This window comes from Pseudopipra pipra, chromosome 6 (assembly GCF_036250125.1).
Source record: "Pseudopipra pipra isolate bDixPip1 chromosome 6, bDixPip1.hap1, whole genome shotgun sequence".
Lineage (NCBI taxonomy): Eukaryota > Metazoa > Chordata > Aves > Passeriformes > Pipridae > Pseudopipra > Pseudopipra pipra.
The window spans coordinates 4,506,145-4,523,875 of record NC_087554.1 but is presented as its reverse complement, the minus strand read 5'-3'; the positions used below and the strand labels follow the sequence as shown (position 1 = coordinate 4,523,875).

Genomic DNA, 17,731 nt, shown 5'->3' with positions numbered 1-17,731 from the left:
AATTCAGTAGTTCTTCCTTTATTGCACTCTATAAAACTTCTTGTGATAATCAAGAAGCCAATATACAGTAATATCTTGATATTCCTTTGAAATTTATAGTTTGACTCTTAAAATAAAATTTGTATAGAAAAGATATCATTTACAACCCATTCAGTAGTAACCAATCATTATGTACTCACAAACAATATTAAATAACTTGTATGCAGCAGTTTCTTTAGAGGGCAGAGGGGAATATTTTCTCCTTAGCAAATATAATATTCCACTGTGAAAGAGCCATTCAAGTCAACTTTGGAGCAAAGTGTGATAAAGACAAATTTCATTGGAGAAGCTCAAGATTCATGTAGTGTCACAGGAATATTTACAACTGTGTCCAGTGCATAGTGTAACAGCAGCATGTGAGGAGTCTATTATCCTAAATTGGCACACCAAAATAATCCACCCAGGAAATGCAGTATTCAGAGGACACCAGTGAGGCACAGGAAAACAACAAGGTGGAGAGTGACCAGGTAAGCGAGGAATAAATAGCGGGATTTTGCTCGGGAAGTCAGCAGCTTGGAACAGTAAAGGCTTCGCCCTCGGAGCCACCTCCGGAGGGAAAGGGCTCCTCCTTTCATCTGGGTAGGAAACAAAAAATTCCATATCAATAATCATGAATATGAATAAGAAGCTCCACTGCAGCTTGGATTTCTGAGGCACTGTAAACCTCTGACACAGCAATTGATGCCACACCACAGGCTATAAAAACATAAATAATTTAAAGTTCAAAAAACCAGCATTACTAAAAGGGGAGAGGAATGAATATCAGGTACTTGTGTATTATGCAGTTACACAGACATACTAGAGATGCATACTAGAGATACGCATTTTGCGTATGCACATAATTAAATGCAATGCACATTTTATTTAATGGATGTGTGTAGTACAAATATGATTGCTACCATTTTAATTTTAACACAGGCAATATGTCTTATGATGCAGTTTACACAGTTGCTTGTATTTGACTCACAGCCCAAAGAGAAAGAAATTAAAGATGTTTTTTCAGTGAAATGGAGTTTCAGAAGTAGTTTGCTGCTTTCAATGATGGCCTGCCCAGCCCCTTGATACCAAACACACAGAGTACTTCTGTCAGCTTTTCAGAGCCAAGGCACATCAGACAAGTAGCTGCCTTGTGCCACTGCTTACACATAAAGGGGACAACCAAAAATCAGTGATTTCCAGTCACTCAGGTGGGAAATCTGCACTCCAAGAATGAATGACAGTTGAAAATAAGGTATAGGAAAGGCAAGACAGAAACAAGAAAGCAGTAGCATGAAGGGGACCATGAGCTGTGCCATTTCAATCCAGTATGCAACCAGCAGGATACAACATGCATACCCTTTTTAAGTATCTGGTAATTCAGGGCTTTTGAAAGCTTTCATCTCCTTACCTTTCTCACAACAACATGTTCACTGGGATTGATGATTAAGGCTTCCCTCTCCTCCTCAGTTTCCATCTGGACAGTGTATTCAGTGGGTACAGATCTGTAACTGCTCACTTCAAACCTAGAGAAAAATTACAGGGAGACATGGAGTACTGAATTATCTCCTCTTAAGTACTGAATTCACACAAAAACATTATTGTGCATTCTTACATTACTAAGGGAAGGTCTCCACACAGAGCAGTCAGACTCACTTTATATTGCCAGGTCTTTTTCAGTCTCTACAATCTACGCTTAAGATGTTTCATTTATTCAGAATAAACACCAAAATTACTACCTGACTGAATAGTGATTTTCAGATGATGGTTGTGAGGGATACTTTATGTAGGCAGATGGATAATATTTTAAATCTAACCAGTGGCTCTGCTAAAGCTGTATATGTGATTTTTTTTTTCTAACTTGGAAAAAAAGAAATACCACTGAGCCCAACAGATGAAATTAAATAAAGAAAAAAATCCAAAGCTTGTAACACTTTCTTCATCCAGAGTTAAACTTAGCTTTTTTTACACAGTTATACATAGATTTCCATTGCTTCAGGCATTGGGGACTCAAAAGCAGGTTCTATTATCTGTTTGTTCTATTATTTGCTCACAAATCTAACACCCACAGGAAAACCTATCACTAACCTCTCACTAAAAATAAAAGGCAAACAAATAATCTGACATGGTATTTTACCTGTTACTTGTCTCTTCAGAGAGCCCAAGAGCCTCTTCTGCAGCTTCTCTCCTGCTCTTCTCCTCTGCCAGTGTTTCTGTCAGCTGGGAGAGAGCCTGCTGCACGGACTCATACTGCTGCTCAGTCTCTGCAAGCCTAGGACAAAATGTAACCTGAAATCAGTATTTTATGTACTTAAAGAATTACTTTTTTGCTGGTTTTTTATTAAGAAATCTTCCTTTATCTGACAGACTTAATTATAATAAGATGCTTTAGCTTTATATTGAAATGAAGTAAGGTACAAAAACAAACCACAGATGGTAACAATTCAAGGATATGACTTATGCTTTATTTAATCCACTGTAAATCCACTTCTTTCCCTTCTCCACACAAATGCCTTAGAGGGATACAAAAGCATTACTTTCACACTCACAACACAGCTGTCAGGAAAACAATATTGCTAATACATGCTCTGAGTCCTGACCTTTTCCTGAGCTCATTTAGCTCCATATTGTCTATCTCAACAATAATCCCAGATCTTTCCCGTGGCGCTCCAGGGGGAACTTCTGCTCTAGTTTCGTCCTAGGAAATATTAAGAGAGGGGAAAAAAAAAAGCCAGTCACCATTTTTCTACTTGCTAAAAGTCTTTATTTCAATTAAAGAAGCCATAAGCAGCACAAAACAGTGGAACAAATAATTCTTTGTGCCATTTAATTTTTTGATTTCCAGAGCTGAAATTTTCCAGGCCTGTTTTCTAACAGAAAGTTGAGGAATGCTGTGGGACCTGAAGGATACAGGTACACCTGTTACCACAGCAATCTGAATAATTCTGAGGGGAAAGAAATGCATCTATACCCACAAAATAATGCAGCACTGAGTACAGTTTCAAAATATTGCAGCTATTCATTTATTTTTAATTTATAGTTCTCCTTGTTTGGGTTTATTGCCATTTATGGAAGAGTGAGGGTTGTTTACAATAATTATCCATGTATGTTATTTTAGGGTATTATATTAACTGATTGTTAATGAATAGCCAAGGCAGTACAGGAAAGCTTTTTAAAAATTAAAATCTCACAAAGGAATAATGATACAATCATAAAGCATGGGCTTGGAGGGGACCTTAAATCATCTAGTTCCAGCCCTCAAATAATAACCTTATGTTATATTGTTATTATTAACTTATGTGTATGAGGGGTTGGGAAACAGTACCAAAATGCTGAAGTGGTGATATAAATCTCACTTCTGAAAACATTACTCAAACACCTTGCAAAACTATTCATGAATGATGTGAAATTACCACTAAATTTCCTGATGCATTGATAATTGATCATTCAATTACCTCTGCTAGTTGTGGATCAACTGAAAAAATACTCCAAAACAAAAGAAAAATCATGTATAAACAGCTTCTTTAAATGAAAAGTCAAATTACACCAGCGTTACAACAATAAAGACAGTTATGTCCAGCACACACAAAGGGCTAGCAAAAGGACTGAATCAGTACAACAAAAAGTGAATTTTTGGCATGAAATATGTAAGCACAGAAGAAAAAACCCTAAAAGTATTTCCATAAATTTGTTTACCTGAACAGAGCCTTGGAAAGATGCCACTTGCATTGACTGATATTCCCTCTCCAGTCTTAAATACCGATTTTGCAGGTCAGTGTAATGAAGCTGGTTATCCCTCAGAGTCTGAGACAGAGTCTTCAGCTGGGCAGACAAGACAGCATTCTCCTCTGCTGACTGCACAACCTGCAAGGAATTCACATTTAAAGAACTAAAAATTAGGAATTAACTCCTCCAGGAAATTCCTACAGATTTGAGACCTGCTGTTTCAAAATTGCACAAACTTTTTGGCAAGGTCACAGTTTCGCTGAGGTTTAAACTAGTTGTTTTATGAGAGCAAATAAAGAAATGTGAGCATTGATTTCCCCTGTCATCAAAATACCCAAACCAGAAGGTAAAATCTTGTTCCAGCCTGTTTCTGTCTATAATGAAAAATATTTTGAGTAGAAGTTTAACAGTGCCCCATCAACAGCTTTCGAATGCAGAGTCAAATAAACCTCTCAGTCAAATAAGTCAGAAGAGCCTGACAGAAGATAATACTGACATTTAATTTGCAATTTCTAGTCTGAGCCAACTGGGTTGTTTGGAAGAATCTGAGTTTTAAAGTAAAATTAACTGTCAGTCATACAAGACACCACCAATTTATCATTATTTCTGTGTGATCCCAGTCCAGACTGTCATGAGCTATTGAGGATCAGAGCTGTTCTAAATTACCTTGGAATTAATCTGTTGGAAATGCAGGTCCTTCTGGTGGATCTCCTGGAGGCAGCGCTGTAGCTCATTCTGCAGCTGATTCTTCTCAGCCAAGACACGTTTGATTTCCTCTGGTGCATCTCCACTTCCAGCAAGGGAGGCAGTTTCTAAAGCCTTAAAAAGTATTAGGATATTCAGGGTAAACGGTACAGGAGTTCTCTAAATAATACATAACTCCAACACTAAATACACAGAATTTCCTTTGCACAATATAATACCACCCTTCTCACAATGTAATACCACATTTGCAAGACACTTTAAGTAGAAGACGAGGTCTTTTTAATATATCGTGTTTTCAACCTAAATATTTGCATTAAGAAAAAATAGAAAACTACCATGAAAAAGCAACCCAACTTAATTTTTAATTTGCAAATAGTGCAAGGCACAAAGAAAGGTGGTAAAATAGAAACATATTAATATAAAACACCTTTCAAAAATTATTATTATTCGAAAATTATTTTCAAGCTAACAATGTCTTGTATTCATGACCTGCAGAACAGCTATTTGGAAATATGGATTTTAAGCTGAAAGAGTCCATTTTGAAAAGAAAAACACACCTGACCTTATCATCAGTTTACAGCTTTGGCCTTCTTTAACTCTAATGCTTTATGGAATCTTTTTACCCATATAATCCTGAAATAAAGATTTTTATCACATACTCCATAACCCACAGATATTACTGTTCAATAGCTCTTATTTGTGATTTTAATCACAGAAGATGAACAGCATATGAAACTCAAACCTGACCAACTAAAATGTTAGTTTTAATGAAATTAAAAATTCCTTCCTTTGGCACACAAAAGGGAAATAAGAATAGTACTCAAAAAACCACTTTCCTTGAAGCTTTAATGACAGTTTACAAAAGCAGACAGCAATTGCCAGACTGGGTGTCAGCTGCTGCCTTCTAAATCCAGGATTTTGTTCCTGGCAGAAGCCAATTCCAGCTGCTTCAGGGGAAAGGCAAGAGCACTTCCATTAGGACATCTCCCCTTTCCCCCCCAGTTAGATCCTGCTCTAATCTGCAGGAATTAGACACTGATTTAGGCTCTGAAGAATGAATTTTATTAGATCTTTAAAATTTCTTTGCACCAACTACACAAATTGTGCAATTTGTTGTCAGTGTGAACTACCAACCTCTTGATCCTCTTAAAAAGCATGTCCCTAAACATAGGTTGCAGCCATAATAAATCTGAAAAAAAATCCATTCAATTTTTTTTTAACTTCTTCCTGTTATATTCTGGATTTAACTAACCTAAGATAACATTTGCCAGATTGCTATCACATGCTGCATAGTTCTCTTCTAAGGCAGCAAATTCAACACAATAAACTGCTAAATTCCATTCTACATTCCTGCTGCATTCCATTTCTTTACCTTGACTGGATAATTGCTGCCAGCAGGGACTGATTTCATAACAATCATGTCTTGTTGCAGCTTCTGTAGCTCTGCAATCTGTCGGTCTTTCTCAGCAATTGTGATCTGACATTGATTTCTCAGTGCCTGGGACTCAGAGAGGAGGAGGTTTTTTTCCATTCTGAACATAAAATATTGTATGTTAAAGAATTATACACTACATACAAATCAATGAAAAGGATAAAGCTGTACTTACTGTTATTTCTGTAACAAATAATGGTAATTTCGGAAGAGTAATATGCATATATATATATTTATGCTGTTCACTGGTTAAGTCTACAAGTTAAAATGAGGTTTAAGTATTTGCTCACGTTTACAGAGAAATGTGGGGCTGGCCTTTTGATCTACATCCTCTCCCCCAAAAACTTGTAGTGTAAGATAAATAATACCTTACAAAGACTTTATAATTAGAGATCTAGAAATTGCACTATGGACCATAAAGTGCAGTGAGGCACCAGGATACTGCCTATGGCCTCAAATTTAAACAGAATTATTGTTATTCCACACCAAGCATACTCTTTTACTGTAGTTCCAAATACCCAAGTCACCAACAGAACAGAAATCATTCAAGTAAGACTTTGAAACTTCACATAAACCAAGAGACATAAAAACACAAGGAAAACTGTGCACAAAGACAACCCCGTGGAAGTTGATGTCACACATTACAAACATTCTTATCCTGCCTCCTGCTAGTTCTGGGTGTCAGTTTTATGTTGGGTTGTGAAGTCGGTGATGAATTCTAAACAAGAACCACATGCACTATTTAAATTTAAAATTCATACCTTAATCCAGCCAGCTCATTCTGGTATGATGTGATCTCTCTCTCAGTTTCTGCCTGGAAGGCTTTTGTCTGATGCAGTGCCTTCTCCAAATCATCAACCTTGGTCTTCAGTTTTGATATTTCCACAGCTGCAAGGTTGGCTCCTTCCTTAGCCTACGTTTAATAAACATCATTAGTGAACTGCAGTGAAAACTCTATGGTTGAAGTTTGATTACAGAATATTGGTTTTCCTCATTTGCTCCATTTAACAGGATAACTAACCCCCAAAATTGTAAACACACCTTCTTTAGTCACACAGTGCTATCATAGCACTTACACAACCTACGAAGTTAAACTTCAGAATCCACAATGTCTCAAAGCATTCCCTGCACAAAGAATAAAACTACAAAGTGATGTGGCTATTTAAAACTTACCAAAGTGTTACCCTATTGCTCTGAGGCACATCCAAATTACTTTCACAGTAATTACTCTCATTGATGCTGTTGCAATCAATGGGATATCGGGTTTCAGAAGTTACCTTCTGATTGCTGAGCTCCTGCAGCAATTTGTCTCGGTCATTCTGGAGACTGGCCATAGCCTTGGAAAATGCTTCAATCTGCTGGACATAATTCCCACATTCAGATGAGAGCCTGCTCACTTCCATGTCCCGACTGACTAAAGTCCTACAGAGACTTCCAACTTCATCAGCAATCTGAGCAAGTGTAACTTTATCTGCAGCATCAAAGACACCCTGATGCAGAAGAGGATTTTCTTTGAGGATACTGATGAGATGTAATTTAAACCCCTCCAACTCAGCTTCAAGTTCACCTCCTCTCCTTTTTTCAGTCTTGAGCTCAGCTGTGTATTTGCTCTGAAGTGCCTTCAAGTCCTCTAGGACTCGATCTCTGTCATTCTGCAGAGCAGTCATTGCCTTCCCAAAGGCCTCATTTTGGGACCTCAGCTCATTGTTTTGAGACTGAACTTCCAGCAGCACCTTCTCTGCAAAAGCACCAGGTTTATCTCCATCCTGAGGTGTCAAAAGAGTCCTGCTGGATTCCTCACCTACATTTCTGCCTCTGCATTTCTGGAGTTCTTGAACCTTTTTCTGAATGTTTACTCCATGCTGTTCACTTGGCTCTTTTTTCTGAACACTATCACTACTTAGCAGTTTCTCTCCAGATTCAGAAACAAGTTTCTCTTTGTTTAAGGAGGCAACTAGAGATTCTAAATCACTTACTTTAGATGCCAACTTTTTATTTTCCTGTTCCAAAGACACAGCAGTCCCCTTCTGCAGCTCACTGGAAAGCTGCATTTCTTTTATTTGCTTTTGAAGATCGTATTTTTCACGCTCAAGGCTTTTGATACAATCCAATTTCTGCTTCAGTAAGTCTTTCAGCTGATGGTCTTTCAGAGACAAAACCTGGTTAAGATCTTCCCTGTACTTGATGAGTTGTGCACTCAGCATTGCATTTTCAGAATGCAGATCATCTATTCGATTGAGGAGTATCCTTAATTCCTGCTTCAGAGCATTATTCTCACTTGCATTGCCAACTATAAGCCTGTCCCTCTGATTTAAGACATCCTGGTGAAGATGCTCCAGCTCTCTGTATTTGGTAGAAAGCTCATCCCGATCATTCTGAAGAGATGACATTGATTTTTTAAAGGCATCTATTTCACTGGCAATGGCAGCCTTCTCTTGCTCTGCTTTTTCTGCTTTCACCTGGAGATTTCTCAGCTCATTTTCCATCCTCTGACAGGATTCCTCAGCTTGTTGTCTGTCCATCTGCAAAGACCTTAACTGAAGTTCATATTCTTTGATTTGATTTCTGTGTTGAGTCTGTACCTGAACCAGATAGTCCGAAATTTCATCACCTTTTGAGGAAATAAGTATGGAAATTTCTTTGTCTTTATTATTTAGCATGACCTTCATTTGCTCAGAAATGGTAATCTGCTTTTGCAACTCAGCATTCACCTTTTCCTTCTCTGCTAGAAGCTCTTGCAATTCCTGCTCCTGTCTAGTAAAATTACTTTCCAGAGCTTTTATCTCTCTTCCTGTACTTTTACTATTCTCTATGAGATGATTAAGAGAATTATTTTCTTTAAGGAGTGCTTGCAAAGCTTCTTCTTTGGACTGAAGAACACTCTCCAACTCTTGCTGTCTGTTAAAAAAAAAGGTGTTTTCTTCCTTTATCCTGCAGAGCTCTTCATAGCGCTGCATATCAACAGATTTCTGCCTCAAGTACAGTTCATCCTTTGTTTCCTCTACTACAGAATATTTGATATTCAGTTCTTGAATTTGAGTCATTTTATCTTTCAATTCATCCTGTAAGGCCACTATTCTTTTATTACTGTCTTCTATCTGTCTCTCCTTATTCTGGATGGCCTCTTTGAACTGCAGTTCCCAGGTTTTCATCTCAGTGATGACCCTGTCCCTGTCATCCTGAAGAGAGGACATACACTTTGTAAAAGCAGCTAATTGTGCCAAGGCTGCGTTCAAATCCACCTGGAGTTGCTTGTTTTGAGAGTCCTTAGTGCTGATTTCCTCTTGCAAACCCTGGATCTCACTAACTGCCCGATCCTTTTCTCTCTCAAGGGCTCTGTGCCGTTCCTCTAGGTCTGAAAACTCCCTTTTGTGAAGCAATTTTAGTTGCTGAAGATGAAATTCCAATTCTCTCTCATATTCTCTCTTTTGGAGTTGCAGTTCTTCTTCCTTCTTCTTAAGTTCTTTTCTCCAGTTTAGATTCTCATCTTTAAGCCTGTCCACCTCATTCTTTGACTGATTAAACAAGTCCATCTGTGCTGAAAGCTTCCCCTTGAGATGATGGATTTCTTCATATGATTTCACCAGCTTTTCTGATGCATTATTTAAGTCCATTTCCAATGTTGCACTTTTTGACTGTGACACTTTCACAGATCTTTCCAAGTCCAGGATCAGCTCCTGGAACTTTATGGAATCCTTTTGCAAATGGTTGATCTCCTGTTGTTTCTCTTTCAAGAGTTCTTGCAATTCTTTTGTTTTGCTTTTAGTTCCACTGTTATCCCTCTGAGCACTTTTCACCTTCTCCTCAAACATCTTTACAAGATGGAGCTGCTGTTCTTCCTTTTCTTTAACCACATGACATTTTTCTGCCTTTAATTCTTCCAGCTGCTGTAACAGCAAGTTATTCTGCACCTGTGCTGATTTCATTCTATCAGTAAGATGATCAACTTTTTTAACATGATTAAGCAACTCTGTCTCGAGAAATTCTCTCTCATTCTTTACTTTGTAAGAACTTTCTTGTACATTTTCTAATTCTTCCTGTAACAGACATTTATCATCCTCTAAAATCTTGACTTTTTCATTTAGACTAACAATTTCTTGTGTAAGGCTTTTACACTCCATATCCAGCTTTGTTAGACAATGATTTTTATGGGCCAAAGATTTTTCAGTTTCTTGTGCTTTTTCTGAAATTAATTTTCTTTCCTGTTCTAGGACAAGCACATCTTGCTCTTTTTCAGAGAGTTTATCCTTTAACACATTAATGTCCTTTAACAGTGATTCATTCTCACACAATGCATCACTGATTTTAGATTGTGTATCATTTTGGTACACTTCCATTTGAACCTGGAGCTCTCCCAGGGCTGCTTTAGTTACAGTGATGTTATTATGAAGGACATCATTTTCATTCTGGATTTTCTCTAAGGCCTGCTTTAAGTTTTCAGAAGTTTGTTTCAGCTGCTCATTCTCCTCCATCAGCTGGTGGTTCTGCTCAGTGAGCTCACGAAGGCGATCCTGGTGTTCTTGCATCCTTGCCTCCTGCTCACAGATCTGCCTTTCTGCTTTGCTTTGCAATTCATCGACTTCCATTTTCTTGGATTCACTGAGTTGTTTCAGTTGACTCTTAATAACCTCGTTTTCATCCATGAGATTTTGTAAATGCTTCTCCAAAGCCTCCTTCTCAGATTCTCCTTCCCTGAGTCTTTGAACAGCCTCCTGCTTCTCTTTCCTACTGAGATCAATAACTTGCCTCATCTCTGCCACTTTACTACTGATATTCTCATAGGCCTGAAGAAGTGATTCATACTCCTGCTTTAATTCGCTATGTTTAGCCTTCCAGCCTGTCAATTCAACTGTCTGAGAATCTTTTAAGGTATTTAGCTGGAAAGAAAAGGCCTCTTTTTCCTGAACTATAGACTCCATGGTGGATTTCAGACTTTCACATGCTGCGCTGAGGTTCTCGTTTTCCGTCAGCAGCCTCGCATTTTCAGAGACAAGGCTCTCCTCTCCAGCCAAGGGAGCAACAGCACTTGAACTTTGCTTTTCTCTGCCAAGCTCTAACAAGTGTTCCAGCATCCCTGCCTTGTTCATCAGCTCTTCTTTTTCCAACATCAGCTGATCAAGCCGTTCTTTTAGACATTTATTTTCTCTCAGGGCTTCTTTCCGCGATATTAAAGCTGCCTGTAGTTTCCTCTGAAGGCGCTCTTTGGATTTATCTTCTGTTACAGTTCTTTGCTCCTGGGGTTTAGAATCACTTATATTTGCAGGTTTTCCCAGTGGCTCTTCCATCATTTGCATTTGTTTATGCATTTCACATTCAGTTGCTTCTCTCAGTTTAGTTTTCCCAGAGTAATCAGCCTCTGATAGTTGAAAAACTGTGTCTTTACCTTCTAACTTTCCTTCAAGGAAATTCCTTTCTGAACCAACCTCTCCCAGCTCCTTTTCAGTATAATTTTCTTCCTTAAGCTCTTTGCCAGACACCACAGGTCTACTCATCTCAGCCTTCTCACGCAGCAGACACAGCTCTTGCACGAGACTTCTGTTTTCTTCACTGAAACGTTCTACCTCCTTTTTCATATTCATTAGTTCTGAACTGGACTTTTCTAAGCAGCTGAGAAGTTCCTCTTTCTCACTCTTCATTTCTTCCAGTGCTGTTTTGTAACTGTGGGCTTTGTCTTGGCCCTCCTTAACAGCTTTGCTTAATAATTCCTTTTCCAAATCAATTTTACCTTTGAAATCCGCAAGTGAACACCTCAATGCTTCTATTTCCTCATTCTTTTCTGCAACCTCCTTCTCAGCTTCAATTCTTGACCTCTGCAGTTCCTCCTGGCTCAGCTTGTAGTCCTCACCTTTTTTAATAAGTGTTTCTTTCTCATTATTCACATGTTCAAGCACTGTCTTAAGAGCTACAATTTCAGCCTCATACACTTTCAGCTTTCTCTGTAGCTGCTTTATGTCCTCCAACAAGCTGCCCTGACATTGCTCCTGCTGACTCAAAGACATTAAGTTGACTTTTTCTTCTCTTTCATCACCAAATTCCAGCAATATTTTTCTCAGTTCTTTCCTTAACATTGCTGTTTCCTCCTCAAGCTTTGCATAATCACTTCTTAGCTCTTTTATCTCAGTGTCTTCACTTGCCACTGAATGTTCTTGTTTGAGCTGCTCAAGGTGAGTTTTTTGTTCCTCAAAATCTCTTGCAAGTTTCCTGTGCTCTTCCCTTTCTTGCTGAAATTTTTTCATATCTTCTTTCATGACCAAAAGCTCCCTCTGTAAAGCTTCTTTTTCTTTTTTTAGTTGACTCATGACATCAACGTCATTGTTGGGGTCCAGACACTCCTTCCTGTCCCCAGCACTTAAATCAGATTCTTCTAAACTGAAACTCTTTGATGATTCTTCCTTCTTGTTCAGTTCAGACTTCACCTGTTCAAGAGCTAAGAGCAGCTGAGAACGTTCCTTTTCATATGCACTTGCTTTTTCATCAAGCATAGACTGCATGTGAGCAAGCCTGCAGTCCTTTTCCTCTAAAGATTTTAGGTTCTGCTCACAAACATTTTGTTTTTCAGCAATGACATCATTTAGCTCTGTGATATTATGCTGAAGTTCCTCTAAATAAGAAGCTTTGGAAGATAAAATTTCAGTTAAATCACTTATTTTGGCATCTTTTTCTAGAAGCTGTTGCTTCAAAGTGCCAAGATGAGACTTAAAATCATTATCTTGTCCTTCAATTAGTTTTAATTTGTCTGTTAACTCATTAACTTTCTTCGACAGCTCCTCTCCTTTTTTTTGCTCTTTTTCTAGTTCTTCCTGTCCACTCTTTTCTAGTTTTCCAACTTTTTGCATTAGATCTCTTCTTACTATCAACGCCGCTTGAAGTTTCTTTTTCAAGTTCTCTTTTTCCTTGCCCATTTTCTCGAGATTAAACTGCATCTCCTCTTTTTCACTCATTAAATCCTTAAACTCAGCTTCTCTACTGTTTAACAGAACCTGATTATGGTCCAGTTCTTTCTTACAAACCTCAAGTTCCTGCAGCACTTGGTTTAGCTCTGCCACAGAACTCTTATGAACAGCTTCAAGGTCTTGCAGTTTGGCATTTAATGCATTTTTCTCTTCAGAGAAATTTAGCATTTCATTAGACAATGATTCCATGACCTGAGTAACAGAACTGTCTTTTTCCTTCAGTTGCTGGCTCAGACCAGAAATTAAATCCTTCTGCTGATTTACCTGGGAAGTTAAGTTTTTGATGAGTTGATCTTTTTCCCCCACTTCTTCAAGGAGACTTGCTACTTTTTTACCTTCAATCTGCAGCTTTTCTTGACTGGCTCTTATTATTTCTTCTGATTTATTTATCTTGTCTTGCAGAAATTCAACCTGCTTATTTATTTCTGCAAAGGACTCTTCCCTTTCTTGCAAGAGAGACTGTTGTTCATATAATGTTTCCTTGAGTGTGAGCATTTCTTTGGACAGACATTCCATCTCAGATGTGTATTTCCCCTTCGTCTTTTCCATGTCGTTCTGCAGCACCTCCTTCTGCTTCTGAAGCGACTCCAAACTTTTTAATTCCTCTTTCATGGTGTCTATTTCTTTCTGTTTTTCTAAAAGCAGGAGTTGCAGTTGCTCTCCTTCTGTTTCTTTGCTCAGAATAGAATTTATCAGAGCAGAGAATTTTTCCAGCTGAGTTTTACTATCAGTTGCCTTCAGTTCAGAATCTGAAGTCTGTGCCTTTGGTTCCGTACATAAAAGCCTACTACTAAGTAATGGAGACAAGCTTTGAGTTAATTTCTCTTTTATAAGATCCAGCTCTTGCTGCAAAGACTGGATTTTGCTATCCTTTGATTTCATTTTACTTTCTAAACTGCTCACTTGCTCAGTAAGATTATTATTCTGCAAATTTGCCCTATCAAGTTCTGTCACCCATTTGTTTTCTGACTCAAGCAGACTTTGTTCTAGAGTTTCACACTTAAGTTCTAGTTTAGAAAGTTCTTCACCCTTCACACTAACCTGCATCTGTAACTTCTCTTTTTCAGTCTTCATCTGCAGTTTGACAGCATCAATCTGCATTCTTGAGTAATTCTCACTGGTTTCTAGTTTTTCCTGGATTTCCCGGAGCTCTTCCAATTTCTTTTGCAGATCACTCTGAGATGCCCCAAGCTGTCTGTTTTCAGCCATCAGTTTACCAACATCATCTTGTAACAGATTTTTTTCTTTCTCTAAAGACTCCACCTGGCACTGGAGACTGTTTATTAAAAGCACATTGTCATGGCAGTCTTGAGATGATTTGGAATTTAGGTTGTCCAACTCTAACCTCAAACTTTCCAAGTTCTCTGCCTGCTCAGTGCACTTCACACGCAGAGACTCCACAGCCAATTCTTTCTGCTGCAGTTCTTGTTCCCGTGCATTTATTCGGTCTAGTGCTTTTTGGTGCTCATTTTTGAGAAAGTCAAGTTCAACAGTCAATAAATCAATTTTTTTCTGATTAATATCAAGCTTCTCATTCTTTTCCTGAAATTCCTCAGTGAAGTTTTTCATGGCTGTTGCACTTTTCTCTAATTTTTCTCTGAGAACCTCAATCTCACTGGAAAGAGCATTAACGTTGCTCTCTGCCAACTGTACCCTGGCATCTTTCTCCTTTAAGGAATTAAGGAGTCCAGCAATAACTTCTTCTTTTTTCCCAAGAGCCACGTTCAACTCAGTTCTCAGTTCATTCTGTCCTTCAATGTTCTCCTGAAGAGATAAAACGGCGTTTTCTTTCTCGTGGAGTAGTTCTTTAGATTTTTGTAGTTCCTGTGTTAGTTCATGTACCTGATTTTGGAGCTGAGAAATTAAATTTGTTTTTTCTTCATCTTTCTTTGCTTTTTCCTCCAGAGTTTTGAGGAGACTTTCATTTTCCATAAGAGAGGATTCCTTTTCTGATAAGGACTGGTCCATCTCAATTATTACATTCTTCTGCTGCTCTATTTCTTTTTGGAAATTCACTCTCACTTCCTCCAGCTCCACCACCTGTTTCTTTAAGACATCACATTCAGTCTCTTTCTCTTGAAGTTGCACCTTTAAATTCTCACTGAATATTGAAATATTGTTGATGGCTGATTCTTTTTCTGAAACAAGTACTTTTAACTGTTCTGTTTCAGAGGCTAAAAGCTGTAACTGTTTCTCCTGCAAAACAGAAGATTCCTGTACCTCAGAAAACTGTGTTTTTAAATTGATGTATTCATCTACTTTTTGCTTTAAAGATGCATCTTTCTGTACAATTGAATCATTCAACTGGGATGACTGTTCTGTCAAGTTTTTAAGCTGACTCTGAAGGTCAGAAATAACCTCCATATTCTCAGACAGTTGAATCCTAAGTACATCAGACTCTTCAGATTTATCTTTTAATAACTTTAATTCTTGGGCTTGCCTCTTAAATTCATTTTCCTTTTCCTGCACTGTGTTTCTGAGCTGGCTAGTTTCAAAACCCAGGGTTTGTATTTGGTTTTGCAGATCTGAAATGATTTGCACGTATTGCCCTTCTCCTGCCACTTTACTGTCTGTCATTTGCTTAATCAAAGCCTCCTTTTCAGAAAGGAGAGTTTCTTTCTCTTCAAAGGCCATTTTTAAGTTTTCTTTCTCAATCAGCAGGCCATCAATTTGGTCCTTGAGAGCTAAGATATTATGACTCTGTTGGGATAAGTGTGAAGTTAAAGCAGCTACTTCCTCTGACTTTTTCATTGCTGTAACATTAACTGTTTCAATGTCTGCTTTCAATTTTTCATTTTCTAGAGCTGCTGTTTGTGCTTGGTGCTTTGCTGAAGTAATTTCAGACTGAAGGAATTCACATTCACGCGATTTCTCATTTAATAAGATTGAAAAGTTCTCTTTTTCATGCCTAAGCACCTCCACTTCTTTGCTTAATAGCTGGAGCTGATTATTTAACACTCTGTTTTCCTCCATTTTTTCAGAAACTTGCGTCTGAAATTTCTCAAGTTCTGAACCCTGATTTTTGACAGCCAGGTCTCTTTCCTCTACCAACTGTGACAGGTTTGTCTTTTCATCTTTAAGATTTTTAATTTCACCCTGCAACTCTATAACACAAAGCTTAGTCTCTTCTATTTCCTTACACAACAAATCATTTTGAAGGTTTTTCTCTTCTAGAGACCTGTTTGCAGTTTCAAAATCCAAACTTATGCTTTGAATTTGTTCCTGCAGGAGTAAATTCTGCTCCTTACTTTGGTTGAGCTCTTGGATTAGGCCACTGCATTCAGATAATTTATTATTTAACATTTCTCCTTTCTTTATTTCTTCACCTCTAATATCCTGCAGCTGAATGAGCAGTGATTGCACTTGCTCATGCAACTGTTGGGTCTGGTCCTTGCTTTCAGACAAGTGCTCAGCCAGCACATCACATTCCTTTGTTTTCTCCCGCAGCTGTTCCACAACCGAACTTTCCTTTTGCTCAGCAGCTGCTGAAAGTTGTTCAATCTCTTTTGCCAGAGTGTTTTTATCACAATTTAGTGCTGAGAGTGTTTTCTCGTACTCAGCAGTGCTAACAGACAACTTGTTCTCTATTTCTGCCACAGCCTGGGTTTTCTTTAATAATTCACACTCTTTTACATCGAGGAGTTTGGATAAATTCTCATTTTCTCTGATGAGCTGCTCCTTCTCTTTTTCCATGGTATTTATACTTTTTTTCAGGTGTTCATTTGCTTTCATTTGCTCTGCCAATTTTCCTTGTTTCCCTTCAAGATCTGCCTGTAATTGGTTATTAGCTGAAGTTTTCTCCTGTGTCTCTATTTCCAGTTTGTTAATTTGTTTATGTATTTCATTTAATTGGTTATTAAGTTCTTTGCAACACATCTCTTTGGCTTTCAGATCTCCAGTTAATTTAAGTTTAGTCTCTTCATTTTGCTGCTCCAAAACCCCAAGTTTCTGCTCTAAGGAAATAACAAGCTCTTGTTTCTCTTGCAATTCTTTTTTTACTGTTTCCTGATGTTCAGTATGTTCTACAAGTTTCCTGGATAACTCAGACAACGCTTCATCTTTTTTAGCATTTTCCAAAACCAGTTTGTTGTATGAATCTTTAAGTGATTTTAACTCATTTTCAAGAGTCTCTGCTTTACTCTCTTTCTCTTTAAGCAAATTATTCCATTTTTCCTTCAGAGCATCATTTTCCTCAAGCTGAGATTTCAAATACTCAGTTTCTTTTCTTTGTTTATCCTCGGTTTCTTGTAGTTTTTCAGATGATTTACTAATCTGTTCTTTCAGCAAAGTAATTTGTGACTCACATTCTGCAAGTTTGTTATTGTAAGCGACACTGTTGGCCTTGATTTCGGCTCGGAGATCCCTAATTGTCATGCTGTTCTCAGTGCTTTGTCTTATTAATTCCTCATTCTCTTTGGTTTTAGCCTCATTCTCAGCTCTAACTCTCTCCAGCTCTTGTCTCATTGTGTTACTCTGCTCAGAAAGGACAGAGATCTTCACACTTGCATCTCTCACATCAGTTGTTTGTACTTCCCTCAGTAAATGAGTTTCCCTCTCAACCTTTGACAAAGTCTCTTCCATCCCTCGCATTTCCTCCTCTTTGCATTGCACTTGGTGCTTCAGGATCATAACCTGCTCAGAATATTCTGCCATGTTCACAGACAGGACAGACATCTCCCTGTCCTTTTCTGCCAGTGCCTCTTTAAGATTATCAATTTCTCTTTCACGTTTCTGGAGATCCTGAATGAGCTGAGATCTTTCCTCTAAATGGCTTGAATTCAGTTTGTCAAGCTCTTCATTGGTCTGGTCCAGATCCAGCTGCATTGACTCCACCACACTGTCTTGTTTCAAGGTCTAAACATCAAGAAAATAATGTTAGAAGAATATTTCAAACATGTTA

At 38.1% G+C, this 17,731-nt stretch overlaps 1 protein-coding gene across 6 annotated transcripts in view; it reads right to left on the bottom strand.

The window, feature by feature from the left end:
* Positions 1-2: 2 nt before the first annotated feature.
* The window catches only part of LOC135415429 (golgin subfamily B member 1-like), a 37,708-nt gene continuing 19,979 nt past the window's right edge, over positions 3-17,731 (bottom strand). For 5 of the 6 annotated variants that reach the window (XM_064657120.1, XM_064657115.1, XM_064657118.1 and 2 more), the window contains 9 exons: positions 7,156-17,685; positions 6,640-6,791; positions 5,819-5,978; positions 4,408-4,560; positions 3,712-3,879; positions 2,616-2,713; positions 2,153-2,287; positions 1,427-1,541; positions 3-614 (listed from right to left, as the gene is read on the bottom strand). In XM_064657120.1, coding sequence (XP_064513190.1) covers positions 456-614; positions 1,427-1,541; positions 2,153-2,287; positions 2,616-2,713; positions 3,712-3,879; positions 4,408-4,560; positions 5,819-5,978; positions 6,640-6,791; positions 7,156-17,685 — 11,670 coding nt within the window. In that variant the 3' untranslated portion in view covers positions 3-455. The remainder of the gene's footprint in view (positions 615-1,426; positions 1,542-2,152; positions 2,288-2,615; positions 2,714-3,711; positions 3,880-4,407; positions 4,561-5,818; positions 5,979-6,639; positions 6,792-7,155; positions 17,686-17,731) is intronic. The other variant, XM_064657121.1, reaches the window with a different exon arrangement.